The sequence below is a fragment of the Cetorhinus maximus genome, chromosome 6, assembly GCF_964194155.1.
Source record: "Cetorhinus maximus chromosome 6, sCetMax3.hap1.1, whole genome shotgun sequence".
In the NCBI taxonomy this organism is placed as follows: Eukaryota; Metazoa; Chordata; class Chondrichthyes; order Lamniformes; family Cetorhinidae; genus Cetorhinus; species Cetorhinus maximus.
This window is the reverse complement of record NC_135884.1, coordinates 128,888,203-128,914,221: the sequence shown is the minus strand read 5'-3', so window position 1 is coordinate 128,914,221 and position 26,019 is coordinate 128,888,203. Positions and strand designations below refer to the sequence as shown.

Sequence of the window (26,019 nt, the reverse complement as noted above, 5' to 3'; positions counted from 1 at the left end):
TGGACATTGAAGTTTATGTCTAAAGCCCTTAGTTGCAGCTGATGATCTGGCAGATTTAGCACTTAAGTGGCGAGTATGGAAGTGCCAGGCAAGACTGGTCCTGCTGATCTATTTGTGTGGAGTTAGCTGAAGGTTCGTTGGATTAAAGTCTCCCGGGTGTCCCTGCCTCCTTGGTGTAGTCCCGAGTCAGCGTTTAGCCCCTCATCATTCCCCTGTGCCTCCTTATCCTCAGAATCAGTGCTGGACTCATCATGTGCAGCCACATCCACTGTGTCAATGTCTTCATCATCCACTGTGTTCCCCCTTTCCAGCACAAGATTGTGGAGAGCGCAGCATGCTACCACTATCACTGAGACTTGATCTGGGGGGTACTGGAGTGCACCCCTTGAGCGGTCCAGGCATTGGAAGCGCAACTTGAGAAGACCGATGGTTCTCTCCACCACAGCCCTTGTGGAGGTGTGGCTCCTATTGTAGCGCTGCTCAGCTTCTGATATTGGATGGCGGAGAGGCGTCATGAGTCACCTTCGGAGCCCTTGTCACCCAGCAGCCATCCATCAAGCCAAGCCGGAGCACTGAAGAGCCCTGGCACCTGGGATTGTCTGAGGATGTAGGCGTCGTGGGAGCTGCCTGGGTACCTTGCACAGACTTGTTGAATCAGCATCCTGTGATCACATACTATCTGCACGTTCATGGAGTGGAAGCCCTTCCTGTTGACGAAGGCACCGGTCTCACCTGCTGGCGCCTTGATGTGTGTAGTCGATGGCACCCTGGACACGGGGGAAGCCAGCAATGGCTCGCTGTGTCTGCCTGGTCCCAATGGAAGTGGATGAAGGTCAATGCACGCCTGAACAGAGTATCTGTGACCTGCTTGACACAAGTGTGGACAGCTGATTGGGAGACCCCTGGACGAAACCAGAGGCATAGAAGTTGAGGGAAACTGTGACCTTCAGAGCCACTGGCATGGGGTGTCCGCCCACACAGTTAGGAGAGATCTCAGGGCCAATCATCTGACAGATGTAGTTGACTGTCTCCCTTGACAGTTGGAGCCTCCTTCGGCACCGCACCTCAGTCATATTGAGGTAGCTGCTTCGCCGCCTGTACACCCTGGCAGCAGGATAGTGGCATCTCCTGCAGCCCCTTCCACCTTGGCCTACCTCTTGGCCCTGCGCCCCTTGTGCCTGCGCCTGTACTCCCAAAAGTGGCTCCCCTGGAGGCTGATTGTGCACCCTGGCCTCCTCCTTATTCTAGCCCTCCCTTCCTCCTCAGAGGAGCTGCCTGTAGTGGACATGTCAGAACCCGTACCCAGGCTAAATGGAGGCCTCCAGAAAGCTGCAGGCCCGATGAAGATTCCTGACTGCAGAGAGCTGAGCTGAAGGTTAAAAGTACACAGAAAGCTGCTGGAATTCATTCTGAACTGCTACAGATCACACAGGCAAGTTTAAAAAACTTTCTGCAATAAATTATCACAGACCAGATTGACAACTCCACTGAGCCCTCTTATCCCGCCCGTGGAGGAGTTTAATTAAAAAGTCTCTTACCCGCCTGTCCATTGCGCCCGTGCACCGACCCAAAGATCGCAAAGGCGGCCGAAAATCGGCGTCGATTGCTGAATTAAGGGCCTTAACTAGCCCGTTAATTAATGGCGGGCACGCTTCGAACTTCATCACGCGCCCGCCCAGCGAGATATTGTGATGGCTCGCGGTGACATCAGGGCGTTTGCCCGACGTCACCGCGTGTCATTTTACACGTTGACGTGTGGGACCCGCCCCCCACACCTCAAGCAGAAAATTCTGGCCCATGCCTAGGTCTTAACACATCTCTGCTTAACACCACCCTGGATCTGGGTCATGTGCCTACTAACATCACTGTGTGGGTGGCACTGTACTCAGTCCAACATTAACCCTGCATGTGCCAGACTCATACTGCAATATCTTGCTCTTCCTACAGTCACTTACGTGAACTATTCACCATCCTTGCATGTGCTTGGCATTAATGAATATCATGAAATGATAATGGTATGAGCTGAAGATTGGAGTGGGCACTTGGGAGAGTTAACAACATATTTCATGTATTTTGAATGTACCTGTGTTAAGATGATAGAATAATGACTTAAAGGGAGAGAAAGATCATCTTTGGCATTTTTCTGGCTTCAAAGGCTTTTAGTTTTAGTCAATCAGAAGACTCCAATGAAATTTGAGAAATTTGTGCTAAGTGTTGAAGATATCGAACATTTTTTTAGCTAAAGCAAAACACACAAAACACCTGTTCAGGCAACTCGGTTTATGGATGTCCTCTAATCTGTAAGCGTGGCTTAATTCTCAGACCAAAGCACACAGAGTTGGCTGTTAAAGGAAAATAAAGCACACAGTGTCTCTGCTAGAAGGAATTTGGTTTTGCTTGGTTCATGCTTCACCTAACCTGAGAGCTAAATATTGACAGAAGGGCCAGGATTTTATCGGGCCATGGTGGCACTGCCCAAGCGCTGGAGAGTCAAGGACAACCCTGCCCCGGCATTTTCTGGAAGTCCTGACAAGTTTTTATGCCCATTGGGCTATTAACTGCCTGGCAATTAACTTTCAGTGATGAGATCCCGCCCCTAAGAGCTGCCAGCCAATTGGAGGGTCGGCAGCTTTTCAGTCACACCAGTGCCACTCAGAGTGATGGGCACTGCTGGGACTGCACCCAGCCCATTGCAACATCATGAACTCTGCCCTGGGTAATGGGATGGGCTTCCTGGGGCCAGGCAGACAGCCCCAGCAAGGTGGTGGTGGGGTCACTGGTGAGGAAGGGGGTGTGTCATCAAGAGGATGGCCCTTGCTGCCGTTGGGGGTTGGGGGGAGGGGGGGGGGTGGGGTGGAGGTGGGGGGGTCCTCCGTGGGCCCGATTAGGAGCGTCAGTCCAATTGAGCCCGCAAGGCTGCCACCAGAGTATACCTGGTGCTCTCCCAACGTGGCAGAGGGTACACCCCCTGCTGGTGCGAGTGGCGGCAAAGAAAAGGCCCTTAACTAGTCATTAACTGATCGCTTCAGGGCCTCGATTGGACTCTGGGCAGGTAGGCTGTCTGCCAACGTCCCCACCGCTGGTAAAATACCAGCAGTGGTGGGAGGCAGTGTGTACACCACCCCGACCCTTCAACCCTGATTTTTTGGCCTCCCCACCTCCCAGCCTGCTCCCTGAGGTTCTGTAAAATCCCAGCCAAGATTTCAAAAGTGGAAATGTCATTCCTTTAAGTGCTGTTATCCATCAGCAGAAACAGAACATATATATAAAAAGCATGTGCATCCACTTCTGCAGATATAGTTAAGCTGTATTGTAAGTTCCAAGAGTTGCATCCCTGAGCGTTGAATTCTTCTCTATTTATAGGAGATTAAAAGGATTGCTCGCTCCTTGCCTGGAAAAGTGAAAGATGCTATGCCAACCCTAGAAGATGATATTAGGAATGCGGATGACATAAATAAGTTGCTGGCATTAATAGCAAACATTATTCAGCACTGTAATATTGGACAAGCTGAGACTCAAGAGATTGCTATTGCAGATAATGGTCAGTACATATGATTATTTTTATTTTAAAATTAGAACCAGGCCATTTAGGACTGAAATAGGGGGAGATGGTGGTGTAGTGGTATTGTCATTAGACTAGCAATCCAGAGGTCCAGGCTAAGGCACTGGGGGCATGGGTTCAAATCCCACCACAGCAGCTGGTAGAATTTGAATTCAATTAATAAAAAAGTCTGGAATTATAAAGTTAGTTTCAGTAATAGTGACCATGAAAACTATCATCAGTTGTTGTAAAAACCCATATGGTTTGCTAATGCCCTTTAGGGAAGGAAATCTACCTTCTTTACCTGGTCTGGCCCTCATGTGACTCCAGACCCATTGCAATGTGGTTGACTTTTAAATGGCCTCTGAAGTGGCCTAGCAAGCCACTCAGTTCAAGGGCTGAGATTGGCAATAAAAACCGGCCTTGCCAGTGATGCTCACATCCCACAAAAGAATAAAGGAAAAAATAATGAAGCACTTATTCATACAAAGGTTAACGTTAAGACAAAGGCAATTCCAGGACGGAAGTGGACTAATGGCATGTTCCCACGTTCTGAATGAACCTGCACACACATGTTATTTTCATGGGTGGGCTTGAGTCAGGACCACTGCCTTCATCTGCAGGCCTGAGGTGGCAATGGAGGCAGGTGGATGTTGGGGCCAGGAGGTTAGAAGGCCTGCCTCTTTTCACTGGGGCATTGTCCCAGTCCTGTAGATAACTGTTAAATTAAATTACTTAAATTATTGTACACCATTACAATATGACATTTGAAATTGGCAGCAGCTTATAAACTCACCAGCCAATTGTTTCTCGACTCCACAACAGGCTTCCCCCAAGGTTCATGAACTGACTGACTTGATGTGTTTCACACAGGCTTCAGGAACCTATCCACCTCACTGATGATATCAGCCTCTGAAAATTCACAATTGAGGCTGACATTAAAGAGGCTGAACCTGACGTCACTTTGAGTGTCAGGCCGCCACCCGCCACATTTCCCACACAAGTCAACATGGTGTTCGGCAGGCATTGGGTAGAAAATTTGAATTTAAAGTCCCCCCCCTGCTCTCATTTTTGGCCACGTGACATGGGTTTAGTTTGAACTTATTGTGATTTAAAAATCTTTTAAAAGATGCAATTAAAAGAGAGAAGGAAAAATTTTGTAACACTTGGAATGTGATTATAGAGGGTTACACAAGGTAAATTGAATAATCCTGTACTCTAGGGGCAGGTCAAAGGTACAATTTTGTAGTATTAATTCTTCAATGTGAACTCCTACTGTGTCAGGCTCCACTTTGGGAACATGGGATAGCTGAATAAGCTCTGTAAAGAGCTCTAGATTGTATTTTCACAGTGCACAAAACACATTTCAAAGAATTAGTGCTAAATGATCAATTTAAGTTCCTGATATACTTCCATAACTCGGCGTTAATGTAGTATGTCCTATAATGAATGGTGGTCTATAAGTTTATGTTGCTGGCACCATTATACTGTCTTTTGAAAGATGTAATAGAAGCACTGGTCTGAGGCTTGTGCAACACCTGAAAGAATGTTGGCTGCTGACCTGATGCCAGTACTTCTTATGTCAGACTTGGATCAAAATGTGTGAAGTTATCAGTTAAAATGCACCTCTTCCCAAATACACATATCCTACCATAATGTTTTCACATAACTCAAAATTCTTGAAACCTTATAGAAATATTTTCATTTCAAGCGAAAGAAAGACATTGAGGGAAACTAAGGAATATATAGCCTCCAAAATGATGGAAAATGTCATGTTTTTAGAAAATGATTCCTCTGCTGACCGTAGTCCTGATCAACAAAATGAAGATAGCAATTCCATGGCCAGCAATCTTGAACAAAATGAAGACAATGATTCCACATACAGCAGTCCTGATAAAGAGAGGGATCAGACAGTGAAACACTTCCTTCACTATGTGAATCTTTTGCTTAAGTATGTAGAAACTGAACTGCAAGAGCTGGGGCTAAAGAAATTTCAAAATCCTTACACTCAAATACATGCTACAGATCAAGTTCAGAAGATAATACAGTTCATTAAAACTGTGGTTAGCTCCGAAGATGATAACTGCAGTGCTAAGAGGTATAGTACACCATTTCAAGTATTTGAGAAACTGTGTTATACTGTCAAAGCAAGTTTTTAAAACTGATAATGAGTATTTAGAAATTCTGAATAATTGGTCTGTAAGTAATTGGGAATAATAATAATAATAATAATAATAAAGGTGCCCTATGCACCTATAAGATTTATAAACTTGACGTTAGGTATGCAGGTTAGTACACATGCTCATTTCTATATCCCTTGGGCCAAAAATCTTCCATTATAAACCATAATTGCAAGTTATATTCACTATTTGATCATTAATTAACTTTACATGTAGCTTGTACTTTATTGAACAGGGAAGTTACGTATAGAAGGGAGAAAAAAAACTTTGATTCGAAACATCTGCCTTGGTGGTTAATCTATATTGGCTGGCTCCTGGTGTTCGTCACAAGTGGTGTCTCGGCATTCTTTACTTTGCTCTATAGTTTTGATTATGGCAAAGAGAAGTCCATTCAGTGGCTCATATCCATGATCGTCAGCTTCATCGAAAGTGTTTTCATCATAAAGCCAATAAAGGTAATAGCAGATTACCCGATAACAAAAACTATCCTATAAGCATAGTGAATGTAGAAAACAATTATAAGTAGAGAGTTGATTCAAATGGCACCAGAATCACTGCCCTCGTGGGGCTATCAAGTGACGAGCTGACCTCAGCCAATTCAGCGACATCAATTGGTAAATGGAATCCAAATATGTATTTTCACAGATGCAGGAAGTACTATGATTGGCAGGAGACAAGATATGCAGAGAGTCACAGCTGTTAAAGGGCTGTTGCTCCCACTTCAAACTAGGCAGTTTTATTTGATTGCAGAAAGTCTATCAAGGCAAGACTAGAAGTTAGTCATGGAAACATGTCAGAAATTTCCCTTTTGATGAAGACAGCCGATTATTCTGGATAAAGTACAGCAGAGGACTTTTCCAATGTGAAGGAGGAAAAACCATAGGGCGATTCACACTGGGTGGTCTCATGCACCTGTATCATGTTACAGAGCCTTGGGAGCAGTATAGTGCCTGTAGTGGGAGGACACTGACACTTAGAATCCCCATCCACCACAACTCTCCTCCGTCTGGCTGAACTTGTTCTCTCACTAAACAATTTCTCCTTAAACTCCTCTCACTTCCTCCAAATAAAAGGTGTGGCTATGGGTCCCAGTTATGCCTGTCTCTTTATGGGGTATGTGGAACATTCCTTGTTCCAGTCCTACTCCGGCCCCCTCCCACAACTCTGTCTCCGGTACATCGATGACTGCTTCGGTGCTGCTTCATGCTCTCGTCTGGATCTGGAAAAATTTATTAATTTTGCTTCCAATTTGCACCCCTCCATCATTTTCACATGGTCCATCTCTGACACTTCTCTTCCCTTCCTTGACCTCTCTGTCTCAGTTTCTGGTGATAGACTGTCCACCAATATTCATTACAAGCCTATCGACTCCCACAGCTACCTTGACTACAGCTCCTCACACCCCGCTTCCTGTAAGGACTCCATCCCATTCTCTCAGTTCCTTCGCCTCCATCGCATCTGTTCTGATGATGCCACTTTCAAAAACAGTTCCTCTGACATGTCTTCCCTCTTCCTTAACCGAGGTTTTCCATCCACGGTGGTTGACAGGGCCCTCAACCGTGTCCAGCCCATCTCCCGTGCATCCGCACTCACACCTTCCTCTCCCTCCCAGAAACATGATAGGGTCCCCCTTGTCCTCACTTATCACCCCACCAGCCTCCGCATTCAAAGGATCATCCTCCGCCATTTCCGCCAACTCCAGCATGATGCCACCACCAAACACATCTTCCCTTCACCCCCCCCGGCGGCATTCCGCAGGGATCGTTCCCTCCGGGACACCCTGGTCCACTCCTCCATCACCCCCTACTCCTCAACTCCCTCCCACGGCACCTTTCCATGCAACCGCAGAAGGTGCAACACCTGCCCCTTTACTTCCCTTCTCCTCACTGTCCAAGGGCCCAAACATTCCTTTCAAGTGAAGCAGTATTTCATTTGCACTTTCCTCAGTTTAGTCTATTGCATTCGCTGCTCCCAATGCAGTTTCCTCTACATTGGAGAGACCAAATGCAGACTGGGTGACCGCTTTGCGGAACACCTTCGGTCTGTCCGCAAGCATGACCCAGATCTCCATGTCCCTTACCATTTCAACACTCCACCCTGCTCTCATGCCCATATGTCCATCCTTGGCCTGCTGCATTGTTCCAGTGAAGCTCAACGCAAACTGGAGGAACAGCACCTGACTAGGCACTTTACAGCTTTCCGGACTGAATATTGAGTTCAACAATTTTAGATCATGAGCTCTCTCCTCCATCCCCACCCCCTTTCCGATCCCCCTTTTTTCCAATAATTTATATAGATTTTTCTTTTCCCACCTATTTCCATTATTTTTAAATGTATTTCCATTCATTGTTTTATTTCTACCTTTTAGCCTATTTCGAACCCTTCCCCCCACCCCACCCCCACTAGGGCTATCTGTACCTTGCTCGTCCTGCTTTCTACCCTTAATGTCACTTATTATCACATTCCTTAGATAATATCACCACCTTCAACACCTCTTTGGTCTTTTGTCTATGACATCTTTTGGTTATCTCCACCTATCACTGGCCCTCTATCCAGCTTTACGTGTCCCACCCCCCCCCCCCCCTTAAACCAGCTTATATTTCACCTCTTTTCTATTTTTCCTTAGTTCTGTTGAAGAGTCATATGGACTCGAAACGTTAACTGTGTTCCTCTCCGCAGATGCTGTCAGACCTGCTGAGTTTTTCCAGGTATTTTTGTTTTTGTTTTGGATTTCCAGCATCCGCAATTTTTTGCTTAGAATTGCCCCTCCATTTATATTGGATTGTTACCTTTTGTCAAGTCCAAAATCATACAGCAATGACGATTTCTTGGTCAAAACAAAGGGGGATTGACCTGCTTCTCTGGGTCTCTGTCCATTTTTATGTTGATACAGGATTTCTGGCACATTTATGGGGGTTAGGTGGAAGTGGGCCAGTAGATGCACGTATCTGTCTTTACCAAGGAAGCAGATGCCATCAAGGCCAGGGTGACAGATGAGGAAACTCTGAAACGAGAAGGATTCAAAATTGATAAAAAGGAAGCGTTGGATGAACTGTCGGTACTTAAAATTGACAAGACATTGGGACTGGATGAGATGCATCCAAGGATATTGAAGGAAGTAAGAACGGAAATTGCAGGGGCACTGGCCATAATCTTTATGTCTTCCCTGGACTCGGGGGAGGTGCCAGAGGACTGGAGAACTGCAAACATTACACCCTTATTCAAAAAAGGTTGTAAGGATAAGCCCAGCAATTACAGACCAGTCAGTTTAACTTTAGTGGTGTGGAAACTTCTAGCAACAATTATTCGGGATAGAATTAGCACTCACATGGAAAAAAGTGGGTTGATTAAGAAGAGCCAACATGGATTTCTAAAGGGGAAATCATGTTTAACTAACTTGCATGAGTTTTTAAAGAGGTAAAAGAGAGGGTTGATGAGGATAATACTGTTGATGTGGTGTACATGCACTTTCAAAAGGCATTCGATACAGTGCCACACAGCAGACTTGTGAGAAAAGTTATAGCTCATAGAATAAAGGGACAGTAGCAACATGGACACAAAATTGGCTGAGTAATGGGAAACAGAGGGTAATGGTCAATGGATATTTTTCAGGCTGGAGAAAGGTTTGTAGTGGAGTTCCCCAGGGGTCGGTATTGGGACCCTTGCTTTTCCTGATATATATTAATGATCTAGATCGAGGTGTGCAGGGGACAATTTCAAAGTTTAAGGATGATATGAAACTTGGAAGCATTGTAAACTGCTTAAAGGATATAGATAGATTGGTGGAATGGGCAGATAGGTGGCAAATGAAGTTCAATGCGGAGAAGTGTGAGGTGTGCATTTTGGTAGGAAGAACATGGAGAGACAATATAAAATAAGGCGTACAATTCTTAAGGGTGTGCAAGAACAGAGGGACCTGGGTGTATATGTGCACAGATCACTGAAGTTGGCAAGATAGGTGGAGAGAGCAGATAATAAAACATACAGTATCCTGGGCTTTATTAATAGGGGCATAGAGTACAAGAGCAGGGAGGTTATGTTGAGCTTATATAAGACATTAGTTAGGCCTCAGCTAGAGTATTGTGTACAGTTCTGGGTGTCATACTATAGGAAGGATGTGAATGCTTTGGAGAGACTGCAGAAGAGGTTTACAAGAATGGTTCCAGGGATGAGAAACTTCAGTTATGAAGATAGTTTGGAGAGGTTGGGACTGTTCTCCTTGCAGAGGAGAAGGCTAAGTGGAGATTTTTAATAGAGGTGTTCAAAATCATGAGGGGGCTGGACAGAGTAGATAGGGAGAAATTGTTCCCACTCATAAAAGGATCGAGAATGAGAGGGCACAGATTTAAAATGATTTGCAAAAGAAGCAAATGTGATGTGAGAAGAAACTTTTTCACATGCGAGTCTGGAATGCACTGCCTGGAAGTGTGGCAGAGGCATCCAAGAGAGCATCATTATTTGAATAAAAACAATGTGCAAGGTTACAGGGAAAAGGCAGGAGAATGGCACTAAGTCATAATGCTCATTTGGAGAGCTGATGCAGACATGATGGGCCGAATGGCCTCCTTCTGCACTGTAACAATTCTCTGATTCTGTGATCTGGTGCATTCGAACTGAGGCAAGAATGGGTTTGCCTTGCCTCTTGCCTCATTTTCCTGCAAGTTGACTGGTTGGATAGCACAGCACAGCACAGGACAGCCTAGCAAAGTGTGGCATCCTGGCCTACCTCTGCATCCCTGTCGACAAGCGTAGCTGTGTAGGTCATCGGGGCAGGCCGAAGAAGCTGAGTTAATTACTTTTGTCATAAGCTTGATTGCATCCCAACAGTCTAAGTATAATCAGCACCTAATGGCTGTTGATATCCATCAATGGTCAAAAGCTCCCAACCTCAGACCGACCTAGAGGCTTAAAACTGTGCTTCAGATTCATGCCCCCTCCACCAGTGCTAGACCCTGTTAGGAGACAGGCAAGTACTAGGTGTGTCCCTGTATCATGTTAATAGCCCAGGACTAGAAATTCCTGTGCTCCTGTAACAATACCGGGGCAAAGCATGGCAGAGAAGGCCGTGTTAGGCTTTTTAATGTTGGAATGTGCAGTTTCAGTAGTTTAAAATCTAGGTTTCAATTAAATCTATCAGTTTCAATCTTTAAAGAACATTGTAACTTACCAATGTCAATTGCCTTTCCTTTCAGGATCATTATAACTAACTAATGTTCATCGCCATTCCTTTAAGGTTTTACTTGTTGCTGCCTTTGTTGCGCTTATTGTCAAAAAAATTGAGAGAAATGAAAATGAGGAAAGCTATAATGAGGACTTGCTGTCTACCGTGTGTAAGTTTATTATGGTTCCAGGCATGGAATAAAGTGTTAACAGTGCAAATATTCTTTAATACTGAATAATAATATAGTGATATGGTGGAAATGCTTCCAGATTTAGCACAAACAGCCAACTGTTCAATATCCAAGCCTCCATCATTACAATAGTGACAATTTAAGAGCTGAACATTCCTCTGCTGTTTTGCATATAGTGCAGGAGAGTCCACGAGATTTGAGTGGGAGGCCTATATCTTTGCACCCCTATGCCAAACTGGATTTTCTTTCCTCCTCCCTAATGTGCAAGGCTGCCAACTATACCATCACTGCCCTGCCGCATGTAAATGATGGTAGGGTTGCAGGAACTGGCAATCCTGGAAATATTCAGTCAGCAGTCTGCTGCTGGCATCAAGGAATGCCAGGAAAGAGGTGGTGGTGGTCCTAGGGGCAGTGGTAGGAGCTCAGCTGACACATCTTTTTCATGGAACATTGAACAAAGCCATTCAGCCCATCGTGTCTATACTTGCTTTTTGAAAGAGCATTCAATTTGTTCCCCTCTCCTTCTGTTACCCCATAGCTCTGCAAAATATTCCCTTTCAAATATTTATTCAATTCCATTTTGAAAGTTATTACTCATTTTATTTTCGCCATCTTTCAGACAATGCATTCCAAATCATAACAACTCGTTCCTGATGATTCCCCTGCTAACAAATCTATGAAATGCCTTTTGAAAGGCCATATGCACAGCATCAACTGCTGTATTCTCATCAACCCTCAATGTTTTTTCATCAAATAATTCAATCAAACTAGTCAAACACAATTTACCTTTAATATACTGACTTTCACTTATTAACTCATATCTTTCCGAGTGCTCATTAATTCCGTCTCTGGTTAATGTCTTTAAATGTTTCCCCACCACTGATGTTAGGCTGACCTGCTGGGTTTATTCCTCTCCCCTATTTTGAACAGGGCTGTAACATTTGCAATCCTCCAGTCCTCTGGCACTATTTCCGTATCAATGAAGATTGTGTTCAAAGCCTACATAATTTCCACCCTTACTTCCCTCTGCAACAGGAGGCATCTCATCTGGACTGGATGACTTTTCCACTTTGACCTTTTAAGTACCTTCTCTTTATCTGTTTTTAACCTATCCAATTTCTCTACCTCCTTTACTGTGACATTGCATCTGTCTTCTTTTGTGAAGACAGATGCAATGTACTCATTTAGTAACTTAATGCCCTCGCCTATGCAAGTGATCTCCTTTTTCATAGCTAATCTGATAATTACATGTTTGTTAAAAATTCTTGGGCCCTCTTTTTATGTTACCCACTCATCTATTCTCATATACTTGCTTTGCCCTTCCTATTGCCCTTTTCAGATTTTTTTTTATTCCGTTTGATTCTCTACTGAATTACAAACCTGAATTTTTTTTTTTTTTTTTGTAAAAATATACTTTATTCATAAAAAATCTTCAATCACATTCAAAACCATTTCAAAAACAACATTACAAGGGTACAATCCAGGTTAAACTTTTACAAAATGTATCACCAGGTGCATCAGTACAAACAATATTACAATCATTTACAGCCTTTCATTTTGATCTGTACAGCCCGAGGGGCTCTAAACAGTTCCCAGTCTCTCGGTGCGCTGTGGTAGAAAGGTCTTAGACAGCGACCCTTCCCCATTGCGCCTTTGCGGCAGCTGCCCCAAGCTTTAGTGCGTCCCTCAGCACGTAGTCCTGGACTTTGGATTGTGCCAGTCCGCAACAATCGGTCGGGGACAACTCTTTGTGCTGGAAGACCAACAAGTTTCGGGCAGACCAAAGCGCGTCTTTCACCGAGTTGATGATCCTCCAGCTGCAGTCGATGTTTGTCTCGGTGTGTGTCCCTGGGAACAGCCCGTAGAGCACAGAGTCCTGTGTCACAGAACTGCTCGGGATGAACCTCGACAGCAACCACTGCATCTCTCTCCAGACTTTCTTTGCAAAGGCACAATCCACAAGGAGGTGAACAACGGTCTCTTCCCCACCACAGCCACCTCGAGGGCAACGTGCAGAGGGGGTGAGACTCCTGGCGTGTAGGAAGGATCTGACGGGGAGGGCCTTTCTCACCACCAGCCAAGCTACGTCTTGGTGCTTGTTGGAAAGTTCTGGCGATGAGGCATTCTGCCAAATGACTTTGACAGTCTGCTCGGGGAACCATCCCACAGGGTCCACCCTCTCCTTTTCCCTCAGGGCCTCTAGGACGTTACGTGCTGACCACTGCCTGATGGACTTGTGGTCAAAGGTGTTTTTCTGCATAAATTTTTCCACCAGGGACAGGTGGTACGGCACGGTCCAACTACTTGGAGCGTTCCGCGGCAGCGTGGCCAGACCCATCCTTCGCAACACCGGGGACAGGTAGAACCTCAGCACGTAGTGACACTTGGTGTTTGCGTACTGAGGGTCTACGCACCGCTTGATGCAGCCACACACAAAGGTGGCCATCAGTATGAGGGCGATGTTGGGCACGTTTTTTCCCCCTTTATCTAGAGGCTTGTACATCGCGTCCCTGCAGACACGATCCATTTTCGACCTCCAGATAAAGCGGAAGATGGCTCGAGTGATCGCCATCGCGCAGGAGTGTGGAATGGGCCAGACCTGCGCCACGTACAGCAACAGCGAGAGTACCTCACACCTGATGACCAGGTTCTTTCCCGCAATGGAGAGGGAGCGTCGCTCCCACATGCCCAGTTTCCTTTTCACCATAGCCACTCGCTCCTTCCAGTTTCTAACGCATGCCCCGGTCCCTCCGAACCATATCCCCAGCACCTTCAGGCCGTCAGCCCTGACAGTGAAGGGGACAAAGGATCGGTCAGCCCAGTTCCCAAAGAACATGGCCTCGCTCTTCCCACGATTTACCTTGGCTCCCGAGGCCAGTTCGAACTGGTCGCAGACGTGCATCAGTCTGCGCACCGACAGCGGATCCGAGCAGAAGACGGCGACGTCGTCCATGTACAGGGAGGCTTTTACCTGAGTGCCTCCACTGCCTGGGATCGTCACTCCTCTTATGCCCGGATCCTTCCTGATGGACTCGGCAAAGGGTTCTATGCAGCACACGAAAAGGACAGGCGAGAGAGGACAGCCCTGCCTGACTCCAGATTTAATCGGAAAGCTATCTGTTTCCCACCCATTGATTGAGACTGCGCTACTGATGTTAGTGTAGAGCAGTTGGATCCAATTTCGAATTCCCTCCCCAAAGCCCATTTTGGAGAGCACATCCCCCATGTAGGTGTGCGATATTCTGTCAAAGGCCTTCTCCTGATCCAAGCTGATGAGGCAGGTATCCACACCCCTGTCCTGTACATAGGCAATCGTATCCCTGAGCAGCGCCAGGCTGTCAGAGATCTTCCTGCCTGGCACAGAGCAGGTCTGGTCAGGGTGAATCACCAATTCCAGAGCGGATTTGACCCGGTTGGCGATGACCTTGGACAGAATCTTATAGTCCACATTCAACAGTGAAATGGGTCGCCAATTTCTAATTTCCTCCCTTTCCCCCTTGTGCTTGTAGATGAGGGTGATGATGCCTTTCCTCATGGATTCTGACATGCTGCCGGCCAGGAGCATACTCTCGTACACTTCTAGCAGGTCTGGGCCGATCAAGTCCCACAGAGCCGAATACAACTCCGCCGGCAGGCCGTCGCTTCCGGGGGTTTTACTCTTCTCGAAGGACTCGAGGGCCTTAGTCAGTTCGTCAGGAGTTAGCGGTTTGTCTAGGCTCTCCCGCGTACTGTGGTCTAAGACCTCCGTGATAGAGGACAGGAAGGACTGGGAGGCCGTGCTGTCCGTGGGCTTCACGTCATACAGTCCGGCATAAAAGGATTTGCTGATCCTCAGAATGTCGGACCGTGATGACTTTACTGAGCCGTCTTCTTCCTTCAGGCTGCTGATCACAGAGCGCTCTCTGTGTACCTTTTGGAAGAAGAAACGTGAGCACGTCTCATCCTGCTCCACGGAGCGGACTCTGGAACGGAAGATGATCTTGGAGGCCTCCGAGGCAAAGTGCGAGGCTTGCTGGCCCTTCACCTCTTGGAGCTCCTCCTTGACATCGACCCCCATCGACTGCAGCCGGAGCAGATTCTGCATCTTTTCCTGGAGTCGGGACATTTCCCTCTGTTCCTTTCTAGCTTTCTGGGTGCCTTTGCGGATGAAAAACCTCTTGATGCTTCCCTTGATCACTTCCCACCAGTGTGTCAGGGACTCAAAGAGGGGTTTCACGGTTCTCCAACCTTTGTAATCCCTCTTGAGCTCCTCAATGTTCTCTGGGGTCAGCAGTTGCACATTTAGCTTCCATGCCCCCCTGCCCACCCTCAGGTCTTCCTCCAAGTGGCAGTCCGCCAGTAGGAGGCAGTGGTCAGAGAAGAACACCGGCTTGACGTCGGTGGATCTGACTGTGAATGCACGGGACACAAACAGGAAGTCTATCCTGGAACGAATGGACCCGTCTGGCCGCGACCAGGTGTATCTACGCTGCGCTCCGTCTGCAGGGTTGCTGAAGACGTCGTGCAGCTTGGCATCCTTAACTGTTTCCATCAGGGATCTGGACGTAGCGTCCAATCTGCTTCCGGCCCTGCCGGATCGTCCAGCTGCATCGATGATGCAGTTGAAGTCCCCGCCCAGAATGACCGGCCTGGAGGTCGCCAGCAGCAGTGGGAGCTGCTGAAAAACCTCCAGCCGCTCAGCCCCTTGTGCCGGGCCATACACGTTAATTAACCGGAGTGGAGCGTTCTTGTACATTACGTCTGCTACGAGGAGTCGCCCGCCCACCACCTCCTTGACCTCGGAGACGGTGAAGTTGCCTCCCCGCAGCAGAATACCCAGGCCGGAGGAACGAGAGTCGTTTCCGCCCGACCAGATCGATGGCCCGTGGGACCACCATCGTGACCATTGCCTGTAGGAGCTGAGGTGCGGTATCGCACACTCCTGCAGAAACAACAGGTCAGCTTTGACATTGGCTAGGTAGTCCAAGGTCGCAACACATCGCGTAGTAGATTTAATGCTACGCACATTTATGGATACAATCTTTAAACCCATTTTAAAGCATTTATTCTCCTACCAAACCCACTGTCTCTGAGAGTCCCAGACCTTTAGTCTGCTCCTTCATACCCGTAGTGAGCTCAAATTCCTTCACTTTGGATGGGCTGAGGTAGATCTCCTTGGCCGTGTTCTGCTCCAGTGGCATCTGGAGGTTCACGTAGAGAGCGGGTTTTGAGATGACCTTTGCTGGAGAAGCTTCTCCAAAACTCACCCCCTCTGGGGTGTTGCTGTTCCCGGCTTCCTGGAGCTGGGGTGCGATGATTGCCTCACTGCTCCCAGATTCCAGGGGCTGTGGTGCACTGGCCTCCTCAGGTTGCAGGCAAAGTTGGGGTGCGCTGGTCTCCTTGTTGTCTCCAATTTTCTGGAGCTCGGGTGTCTCGTCCTCCAACGCCCTGGAGCTTTGCCGCCTCTTCTGTCGGTGCCGCTCTGGCACTTCCTCATCCGAAGAGCTGCTGCCCTTGTCATCCGTGTCGGATGGGAGACGCCTCTTGCCGCTTCTCTGGGAAACGCCTTTGCTTCTTCTTCGCTCCCTCTTACTTTTCTTGTTCTTCACCGTCCGCCACTCCCCCTGCTGCTTTTCCACTGCTGCCTCCTCCTCCATTGATTCGCTGTCCTGAGGACTGGAAGGTTCAGGGGGTAGTGCTGTTGATTGGCTCTCTGTTGCCTCAATCTCTTTCTCCACCTTGTCTCTCTCTGTGTCCTCCTTTGTCCCGTTGAGCTCCCTGGGGGCCTTGGTGGTTGGAGTGACACGGAACATTTCTTCTGCTTCCCCCTGGTCGGCTTTGGCTGCCTGTGCGTAAGTACGGCAGCGTTTGGGGCAGGTCCTGTAGAGGTGACTTGCCTCGCCACACAGGTTGCAGCACTTGGCCTGTTTGCAGTCTTTTGTCTGGTGCCCTTCCTGTTTGCAGATCTTGCAGAGGGAGGCGCTGCAGTTGGCCGCCACATGACCAGCCTTGCCGCATGAGCGACAATGCTTGGGTTGCCCAGCGTAGACCAGGTAGCCACGGTTTCCCCCGATAGCGAAACTGGAAGGAGGGTGGAAAATGGCTCCCTTACCATCGGTCTTTAGCGTGACCTTAAACAGGCGTTTGCCTGTCCAGATCCCCAAGTCGTCTCGAATCTCAGTGCCGCTCCCCACCTTATCGAAGTACCTGGTGAGGAAGGTGACCACGTCGGCGACAGGGACGAAGGGGTTGTACACATGCACCATCACCTCACGTTCCCGTTGCAACTGAATTACAAACCTGAATTTATAAGAGCCTTCTTTATCTATTTCATTTTCACTTCTTTTGTCACCCAGGGAACTCGAGCTTTGGATGGGCTTCCCCCCTCACCCTTTGTGCGAATGTGTCTATTCTGCTTCTGAACTACCTCCTCACTGAAAGCCTCCTATTGCTCATTTTTGAGGGGGAGAGCCCAAAAGTCGGCACCCCTCCCACTCCTCAAGTCCCAGAACTCAGTCATAGATTGAAACTTAAATGTAGTATTTTTGGGGCTTCTCTGCTCTGTCGTTAAATGGGCTCCTTTCTCCCAGTGGTGCAGTGGGTGCCCTGCTGCAGCAGTATCTGCACTTTCCTTATTAGTGTGCAGTTCCTCTTGTTGTAGAGATCCTAAAGGGAACACACTATGCAAGAACAATGAACCCTGGCTTGGTTATGGTGGGCAGAAGCTGCATCGGATTGATCTCCAGTGGGAGGAAGGATAATCAATTCATTGTATGTTATTTAAACATTTACGAGTGCATCACCAAATTATCTGAACCCAAGTCAAATGTTATCTGTATCAAAAATAGTGAGAAATATCAAAGCATGGAAGTGAAGATGACATATTTGGAATAGGTGAGAATTGAAAGTTATTGCGCAGTCCCAGTGGATTATCCTTGGTATTGATATGACTGATCTCTTTGCTTGCATTTCTTTGAAATGCCTCCAAACAGAAAGAGTTTTGTTTTACTTACAGGTATATCATCTCACCTTCAGTAGTTTCAAGCAGAGTCCCACTGAAACCCTCATGATTTAATGCATTGTGACCACCTGATCAGTAGATGCCATCTGGATAATTTTTTTTCCATTGATTATAATTGAATATGAATTGTGCAATTGAGAGTCTGTGTCAGTATGGTATACACTGAAAACAGAAATTAAGTTATAATATGATGAAATCTTTCAACTGATAATTTTTAATCTCCTGACCTCATTTCAGAGGCATCCTTTATTTATGTATGGAATTATCAGCTTTAGTCTGGGTATGTCAATACCTGTTGGGTGCAAATGGTGGATTGAAGAGGTGATGGCATTAGTGATCAGGAGATTGAGTTGTTCCAACATTAAAGAGCAGCCCAGGAGTGTAGAGACTGGGGATCTACAGCGCTCAGAAAAACTAGCCCAAACAGAAAGCTTACCACCATTAACAAACCTACATGGATCCACTACAGAGCAGTGTATGATGAACCCAAGCCCTCAAGGAAGATATGAAGGACCATACGCATTCACTATTTTGATTTGGGTTTATTAAATTTATTAAAATAGAAGCTAATATGCTTTTATTCATAATCAAGAGGAAATTATGGTTCCGCAGTGCTGCATCTTTGAAGATGCTGCTTCACAAAATAATCTATATGTTGGGTGGTAGAAATACTCTTAATTATGTAATTAATACTCCAGCCCTTTCCCACACAGCCAAGCCTGAAATCTATAGTTCCCTTAATGATAGGCTTTGGAAATCGTTCCAAGAATGTCAATCCTCAAAAAACCAGAACATTATGGAAGTTGTGGTTACACAGTTGGCAGTCACAAATGTCAGGTACGCATTCCAAGCGTGCAATAGCTATCAGCACAAGTACAAACGAGGCCAAATATTGTATTTGTTCGGTGCCTACATCTTAGAAACATTTGAAACATTTATAATTTGCAACTTTTCAACCCAGTCATGCAAAGTGTTTTATTAGATAAAGATCTCGATATGCTGACTCCCAACTATACAAAAAGGACGGATGCTAGTATTTACAAGCCACAATCACTGAATAATGTGGAGAAAATGAAAGCACTGCACCTCAAAGAAAAGAAAATGTATGGCTTCATTAAAGATATAATTGGTACCTAGATATATTTTTAGTATGACTAAAAATATCAAAAATTCTTGGAAAGCAAAATTATACCAAAGGATTGAAGGCAAAAATGAGACGGAAGTAAGTTTGGGATTACAGACGTACTGACATTATTAGTGAATTAGTAGAGTCAGTAGTATTTAAGAAAGAAAGACTTGCATTTATATGGTGCCTTCAGTGACATCAGGACATCCCAAAGTGCTTTACAGCCAATGAAGTACTTTTTGATGTGTAGTTTTTGTTGCAATGAAGTTTGCAATTATCAAGGAACTATAAGCAGCAATGTAATAATAACTAAATAATCTGTTGTTTTTGTTGGCTGAGGGGTGAATATTAGTTAGGGTGTCAGGGAGAATTCTCCAGCTGTTCTTTAAAATTATGTCATGGTGTCTTTACCATCTGCCTGAGAAGGTAGACATGACCTAGGGTTAATGACTCACCTGAAAGACGGGACCCCTGACAGTGCATCTTTCCCTCAGTACTGAACTGAAGTACCAGCATGGATTATATGCTCAAGAGTCTGGAGTGGAATTCAAACCCAGAACTTTGTGAGATACGAGAATAATATTACTGGGGCACAGCAGACATATGGAATTGAATTACTGAGCACTTGGAAAAACATGAAGCAATCAAAGGCAATGAGCATGGATTTCTCAAAGGGTATCATGCTTGATCAACCTCATGGGCAGTATTTTGTGTATCACTAGGGTTTATACCTCCCTGGTGAAAAAGTTGATGGTAAACCCGCCCCAGCTCCAGCAGTTGCCCCAGAGCCATTTAACACTTGGAGGGATATAGATGGGTTGGTGGAGTGGGTGGTAAAGTGGCAGATGGATTTTAACATAGAGAAGTGTGAGGTCATACATTTAGGGAGGTCAAACAGTTACAGGGATTACAAAATGAATGGGAATATACTAAGAGGGGTAGATGAAGTGAGAGATCTTGGCGTACAAGTACACAGGTCCCTGAAAGCAGCAGTTCAAGTAGACAAGGTTGTAAAGAAGGCTTATGGAATGCTCTCCTTCATTGGCAGAGGTATAGAATATAAAAGTAAGGATATAATGTTGGAATTGTATAAAACACCGGTGAGGCCACAACTGGAGTATTGTGTGCAGTTCTGGTCATCACATCACAGGAAGGACGTAATACCTCTGGAGAGAGTGCAGAGGAGGTTTACAAGAATGTTGCCAGGGTTAGAAAAGAGTAGCTACGAGGAGAGATTGGATAGGTTGGAGTTATTATCCTTGGAACAAAGAAGGCTGAGAGGTGACTTGATTGAGGTGTACAAAATTATGAGGGGAATAGATAGAGTGGACAGGATAAAATTGTTTTCCTTGATGGAGAATTCTAGAACCAGGGGACATAGATTCAAGATAAGTGGCAGAAGGTGTAGGGGGACATGAGGAAGAACTTTTTTACACAGAGGGTAGTGAGTGTCTGGAATTCGCTGCCCAAGTTGGTGGTAGAGGCAGAAACTTTAAACTGCTTTAAAAAGTACCTGGATCTGCACCTTAAGTGCTGTAAGCTGCAGGGCTATGGGCCGGGTGAAGGAAGGTGGGATTAGAAAGGGCACCTGGGTGTCCTCGGGCTGGCATGGACAAGATGGACCGAATGGCCTCCTTCTGTGCTGTAACTTTTCTAAGGTTCTATGGATGAGACCTCTGCCCCCATCTGAGAGAAAGCTCCACCTCTGAGGGCTGCTGGCCTATCAAATAATCCCAGAGTACCACCGGGAGTGGTGGTCACTGTTTGGCAGTACACTCATTCCCCAGGGAAGACTGTCACTGGATAAAGAGGTAAGTTAATGAGGCAAAGCTAGGAGGCCCCTCGAGGGAGGCAAGGGGTGTGGTGGGGTGGGGGGGAGGGGCTGTTGGCAGACGTTGAGGTGGGAGGGTGGCCTACGAAGGATGCAGAAGGTGGCCCGTAAAGGAGCAACCACACCCCTTTCCCACCAGTAGCCCGAGGAGTTGGTCCTGGCAGGCTTCAAACTGGGCTCCCTCCTCTGCCCATTGTGGAAAAAGTTACAGCAGGACAGGAAGAGGCCCTTAAGTGGCCATTTTGGCTACTTAAAGGTCTCACTTAGGGCAGGTGGGACGCCCAATGCCTCCCATGTTGCGTGTAATATTGTGATGGGATCAGTGGCAGATAGTATAGACACCAGGAAAGGCACACATGACAAAATGCCCAGCTGCCAAACTGCCCCTGGTGTGCGTAAGATTCTGCCCCATAAGAATAACAAGGGATAGATGAAGGGACTGCACTGAGTATGGCTTATCTGAACTTTTAAAACACGTTAGATGTGGTGCTCGACAAGAAACATGTGGCAAAGTCATTGGTATATGTGTTAAGGGCAAGGCAGTCACATGGATAGAGGTGGTTCTTGGACTAATGTGTCTACTTCAAAATGTTATACAGCAGAAAGTTACACAAATTCATTGAGCATTAGTGGCTGAATTTACTGAATGAAAAATATGTCCCAAAAAATATAGGAAAGAACTTGTGGTTCTTTGTAACATGCTCACAATATTCTACAGCATTTTACAAACTATGGATTATGTCTGAAATGTGGTCATTTTTGTTATTTAGTCAAACCTATCAGTTAATTTGTTTTGGTTGTAGCTGAGGGAAGAACATTTAACAAGACATTGGAAGAATATACTGCTTTTCTTCAAAGTGTCATGTGATCTTTTGTGTCCACCTGAACTGGCAGATGGGGTCGCAGTGGAAGCCCTCATCTGAAAGATAGCACCTCCATCTTCCCTTTGTACTGATGTTGTCAGCCTTAGATGTGCTTACATCTGTAATGGTGTTACCCAACTGATCAAACGAGTGTGTGAGTGGGATACGGAGAGAATGGGAAACCTATGGGAGAAGATACACGGTGAAGGCAAGACTTACAATAAGAGAGAGAGAAAGAATGAATCAGAACATACAACAGGCATCAACAAAAATGCGGAAGACAAATGCAGGAGAGAAAAAATGAGAGTTGAAGACTGTTGAAAAGTCAGAGAAAGAGAGAGAAAAATAATTTAAAGACAAAAACAGAGACACAACTGCAGATAGTGATACAAATATATTTTGAAATTAGTAAAAATCAATTCTTGTAAGTTAGAACTGCGAAAATCATGTGAATATTAATTGAATATTAAATCAGGGAATTGTTAGAAAGATAAGTATTATAGAAATAGCTTGAATATAGCTCTTTCAAATGTGGCACTGGTTGGTAAAATGTTGAATGTTTTTACATTTTGGCCAAACTGTTGCTACTTTAATTACTTTTGTGCCATTCTTCCACTCATTGTTGACCATAAAGATCCAATGGATAAATCAGCTTTTATGAATCAGGGATGTGACTGACACCCAGATAAAGCAATATTTTTCCAGCCAGCACTGATATAAAACTAGCCGTGTGACTTTTAAAGCTGTATGATCAATAAACAGGGTAAAGATGAAATTCGTTTCTTTAAGTTCTCATATACTTTTCTTCCTTTTTCTTAGCCCATGTGGGATTTCTGGTGACACTGGCAATTATTGCTTATGGAGAGCGAAGTCCTCATTCATTTTATTTAAACAAAACCCTCAATGATAGTTTTACTAAGAAGTTTAATGGATCTCTGACCATCAATGACTTCTATATCTGGACCGATGAAATCTTATTACCCAACCTATATGGAGCTTATGAAGGTAATCCTAAGATAAATATTTAAAACAAAATAGTTGAATCCATGTTAAACACGTTGTAAACATTTTTGCATTGGTCCTTAGACTCCCAAACGGAAGTTTGCAAATTTCAGGTCCAGGATTTGCGTCTACAGAGGCCGGAATTTTCCACCCCCGTTGGTGTCGGGCGTCATGGTGGGCATGAGCAGACAATATGGCGAGAAGGCCAAAAATCAGTTTTACACCATCGTGAAACCAGTTTGGAATTGTCCATGCTGCCCGTCAGTGGCGGTCTGCGCTTCTCACTGCCAGGCGTCAGGAACGTCATTTTAATACATTTGCATTTAATTATAAGCCCTGCTCACCGGAATCATCACCCCCCCACCCCCCACACGCTGGATCATCTGGGCACACGCTGACGTGTTTCACATCTGTACATAAGTAATGCACCCGCGACTTTGAGGTTTGTTTGCCTGCCTTTCTTCGGGCAGCACTGGCGGGGCACATGTTGATCTGTACAAGTGGACTCAAGGTGGTGAGAGCTGAGGAGGGCAGTCTCCAGTGGAGATGAGGCCAAATGGTGATGTGACGGTTTGTGTGAGAGTGTAAATGGTGATGTCCTCTGAACTGGCAGTAAGTGAGATGTCAGTGAATGTGTGATGGCCTTGTGAGTGTGTGAGTTTAGAGCGCTGAGATAGTTGCCGTACCTTGGCGGCACGGATAAGATCATTCATCCGTTTTCTGCACTGGATGGCCAACCTCTTGTGAGCAGCATTGGCACTGACCACCTCTGCCACCACCTCCCAAGCCAGAGTGGTGAGATTGATGGGCCTCCTGTGGCCAGAGTGGGGTAGAGGACATTGGTGGGTCTCCAAGGTGTCCAGAAGGCATCCCAGGGATGCGTCACTGAATCAGGGTGGCTGCACTCTTCTTGGCGTTTGGGGCCATGCCTTTGCTGGTGCCCTCCTGGGCTGCAAGCATTGAGAAGCGTGCGCATGGATGGAGTTTAAATATGGCGCCCTGTGTGAGGAAACGGCAAGGTAACGGTGTGGGGCAAATCAGATGCCGCCCGCCAGCGAGATGGCATGTTTCCTGTGGCTGCATACTTAATGAGATGGGAATGGGATGAATGGCACGAAAAGCTGCCATTGCGGCCTGCGGGTAAACCATCCTTTTTCCCGCCCGTTACCACATTAGTGCAAATTTGGGATGATTCCACGCATAGACTTTCATTATTTTTTACTTGTTGAATAATTTGAAAACATTTGGTAGGAGCATATTGGCTCTATTAAATTGTTTTTTACTAAATTGCTTTTTTAAAAAGTTCTTTCATTATCACACTGATCCAGGCACAAGGACAAAAATTCCATCACATTCCTGACTTGTGCCTCGTAAATAGTGGACAGGTTTTGGGGAGTCAGGAGATGAGTTACTCACCTCAGAATTCCCTGGGCAGGATTTCCGGGCCATCGGTTGGGCGCGGTGGGTGGGCCTGGGAGCGGCTGGTAAACGGCCGGCCGCCCGTGATTAGCCTCCGACTACGATTTCACGCTGGTTGGCCAATTAACAATCAGGCAGCGTGAAAGGCGCACTGAAAGGCTCAGCGCTGCCGGGGTGGGGGTGGAAGGAGTGCAGGCGCAAAAGTCTGCCCATGCGCGGGGTAGCGTGCACTGAAAGCTCCCTGAAGGCAGGGAGCTGCCGCAGGGAGCTGAAGAATTTTAAACTCAAAAATAAAACTTCTGAAAATTGGAAAAAAAATGCCCCACATAGGACTCACTCACATGAACGTAAACATCATAAAAATTATGTCAAAACATTTTTATTTAAAAAAAAATTAATGTCAGAAACCTCATCCTGCCCCTCGATGAGGTTTCCTCAAAAATGCAAAGACCGCCTGGCCAATTCGCCCACCCACCAACCGTGAGGATACTGAGACAGTGCGCGATGACGTTGGGACGCTCATCCGGTGCCATTGCATGCTATTTTATGCCCGATTGGGTCGGGTGCGCGCCCGCCTGCGGGACCTAAAATCCTGCCCCCTGTCTCGGACCTGCTCTCGTATTCTCTGTATTTATATAGTTGGGCTAATTAAGTTACTGGCAACCCCCAAGATGTTGATAGTGGGGGAATTCAGCAATGATAATGCCATTAAATGTCATGGGGAGATGGTTAGATTCTCTCTTGTTGGAAATGGTCATTGGCAGCTGGCACTTGTGTTACATGAGTGTTACCTGCCACTTATCATTCCCAAGCCTGAATGTTGTCCTGGCCTTGCTGTATATGGACACTGACTGCTTCTGTATCTGAGGAGCTGTGGTACTGAACAAATGCAATCATAAACGACCATCCCCACTTCTGACCTTATGATGGAGGGAAGGTATTGGTGAAGCAGCTGCAAAAGGTTGGTCCTTGGAGACTGCCCTAAGGAACTCCTGCAGCAAAGTCCCGGGGCTGAGATGATTGATCTCCAACAACAGCAACCATCTTCCTTTGTGCTAGGGATGACTCCAACCAGTGGAGAGTTTACCCTCTGAATCCCATTGACTTCAATTTTGCTGGGCTCCTAGATGCCACATTCGGTCAAATGCTGCCTTGATATCTCATGGGCAGTCACTCTCACCTCACCTTTTGAGTCCTGCTCTTTTATCCATGTTTGGACCAAGGCTGTAATGAGGTCAGGAGCCCAGTGGCCATGGCAGAACCCAAACTGAGCATTAATGAGCAGGTTACACCTGCTGGAGTGTGACTTTGAATGAGACTACTGGGGGTTGGGTGACTGAGAGTATCTTAATCGCTTTCTAAATATCTAATTTTGTTTGTATTTGACATTTAACATCAGCCATAAGTGTTTGTGGCTTGAGGAGCTTCGGCTCAGAGTCATTGACTGGAGGCCAAGCTGCAGACACTGCGATGCATCAGGGAGGGGGAATGTTACCTGGACACTTTGTACCAGGTGACGGTCACATCCATTAGGATAGGGTCAGTGGTCAGGGAGGGGAGGGTGTGACTGCAAAAGAGACAGTTAAGGGGACCCAGAGGGCAGGAGTGTAGGAGCCTCAGATTTTGTAATTGTCCAATAGGTTTGAGGTTTTCTCAGCTTGTTTGGGTGAGAGTGGGGGCTGCAGGGTGGATGAGCTGACTGACCA

General features: G+C 46.2%; 1 protein-coding gene across 1 annotated transcript in view; it reads left to right on the top strand.

The window, feature by feature from the left end:
* The window catches only part of LOC144681428 (polycystin-1-like protein 2), a 147,429-nt gene that overhangs the window by 78,734 nt on the left and 42,676 nt on the right, over window positions 1-26,019 (top strand). The window contains 5 exon segments of the mRNA XM_078543019.1: window positions 3,364-3,541; window positions 5,324-5,639; window positions 6,086-6,176; window positions 10,955-11,051; window positions 22,712-22,897. Of these exon segments, the coding sequence (XP_078399145.1) occupies window positions 3,364-3,541; window positions 5,324-5,639; window positions 6,086-6,176; window positions 10,955-11,051; window positions 22,712-22,897 (868 nt within the window).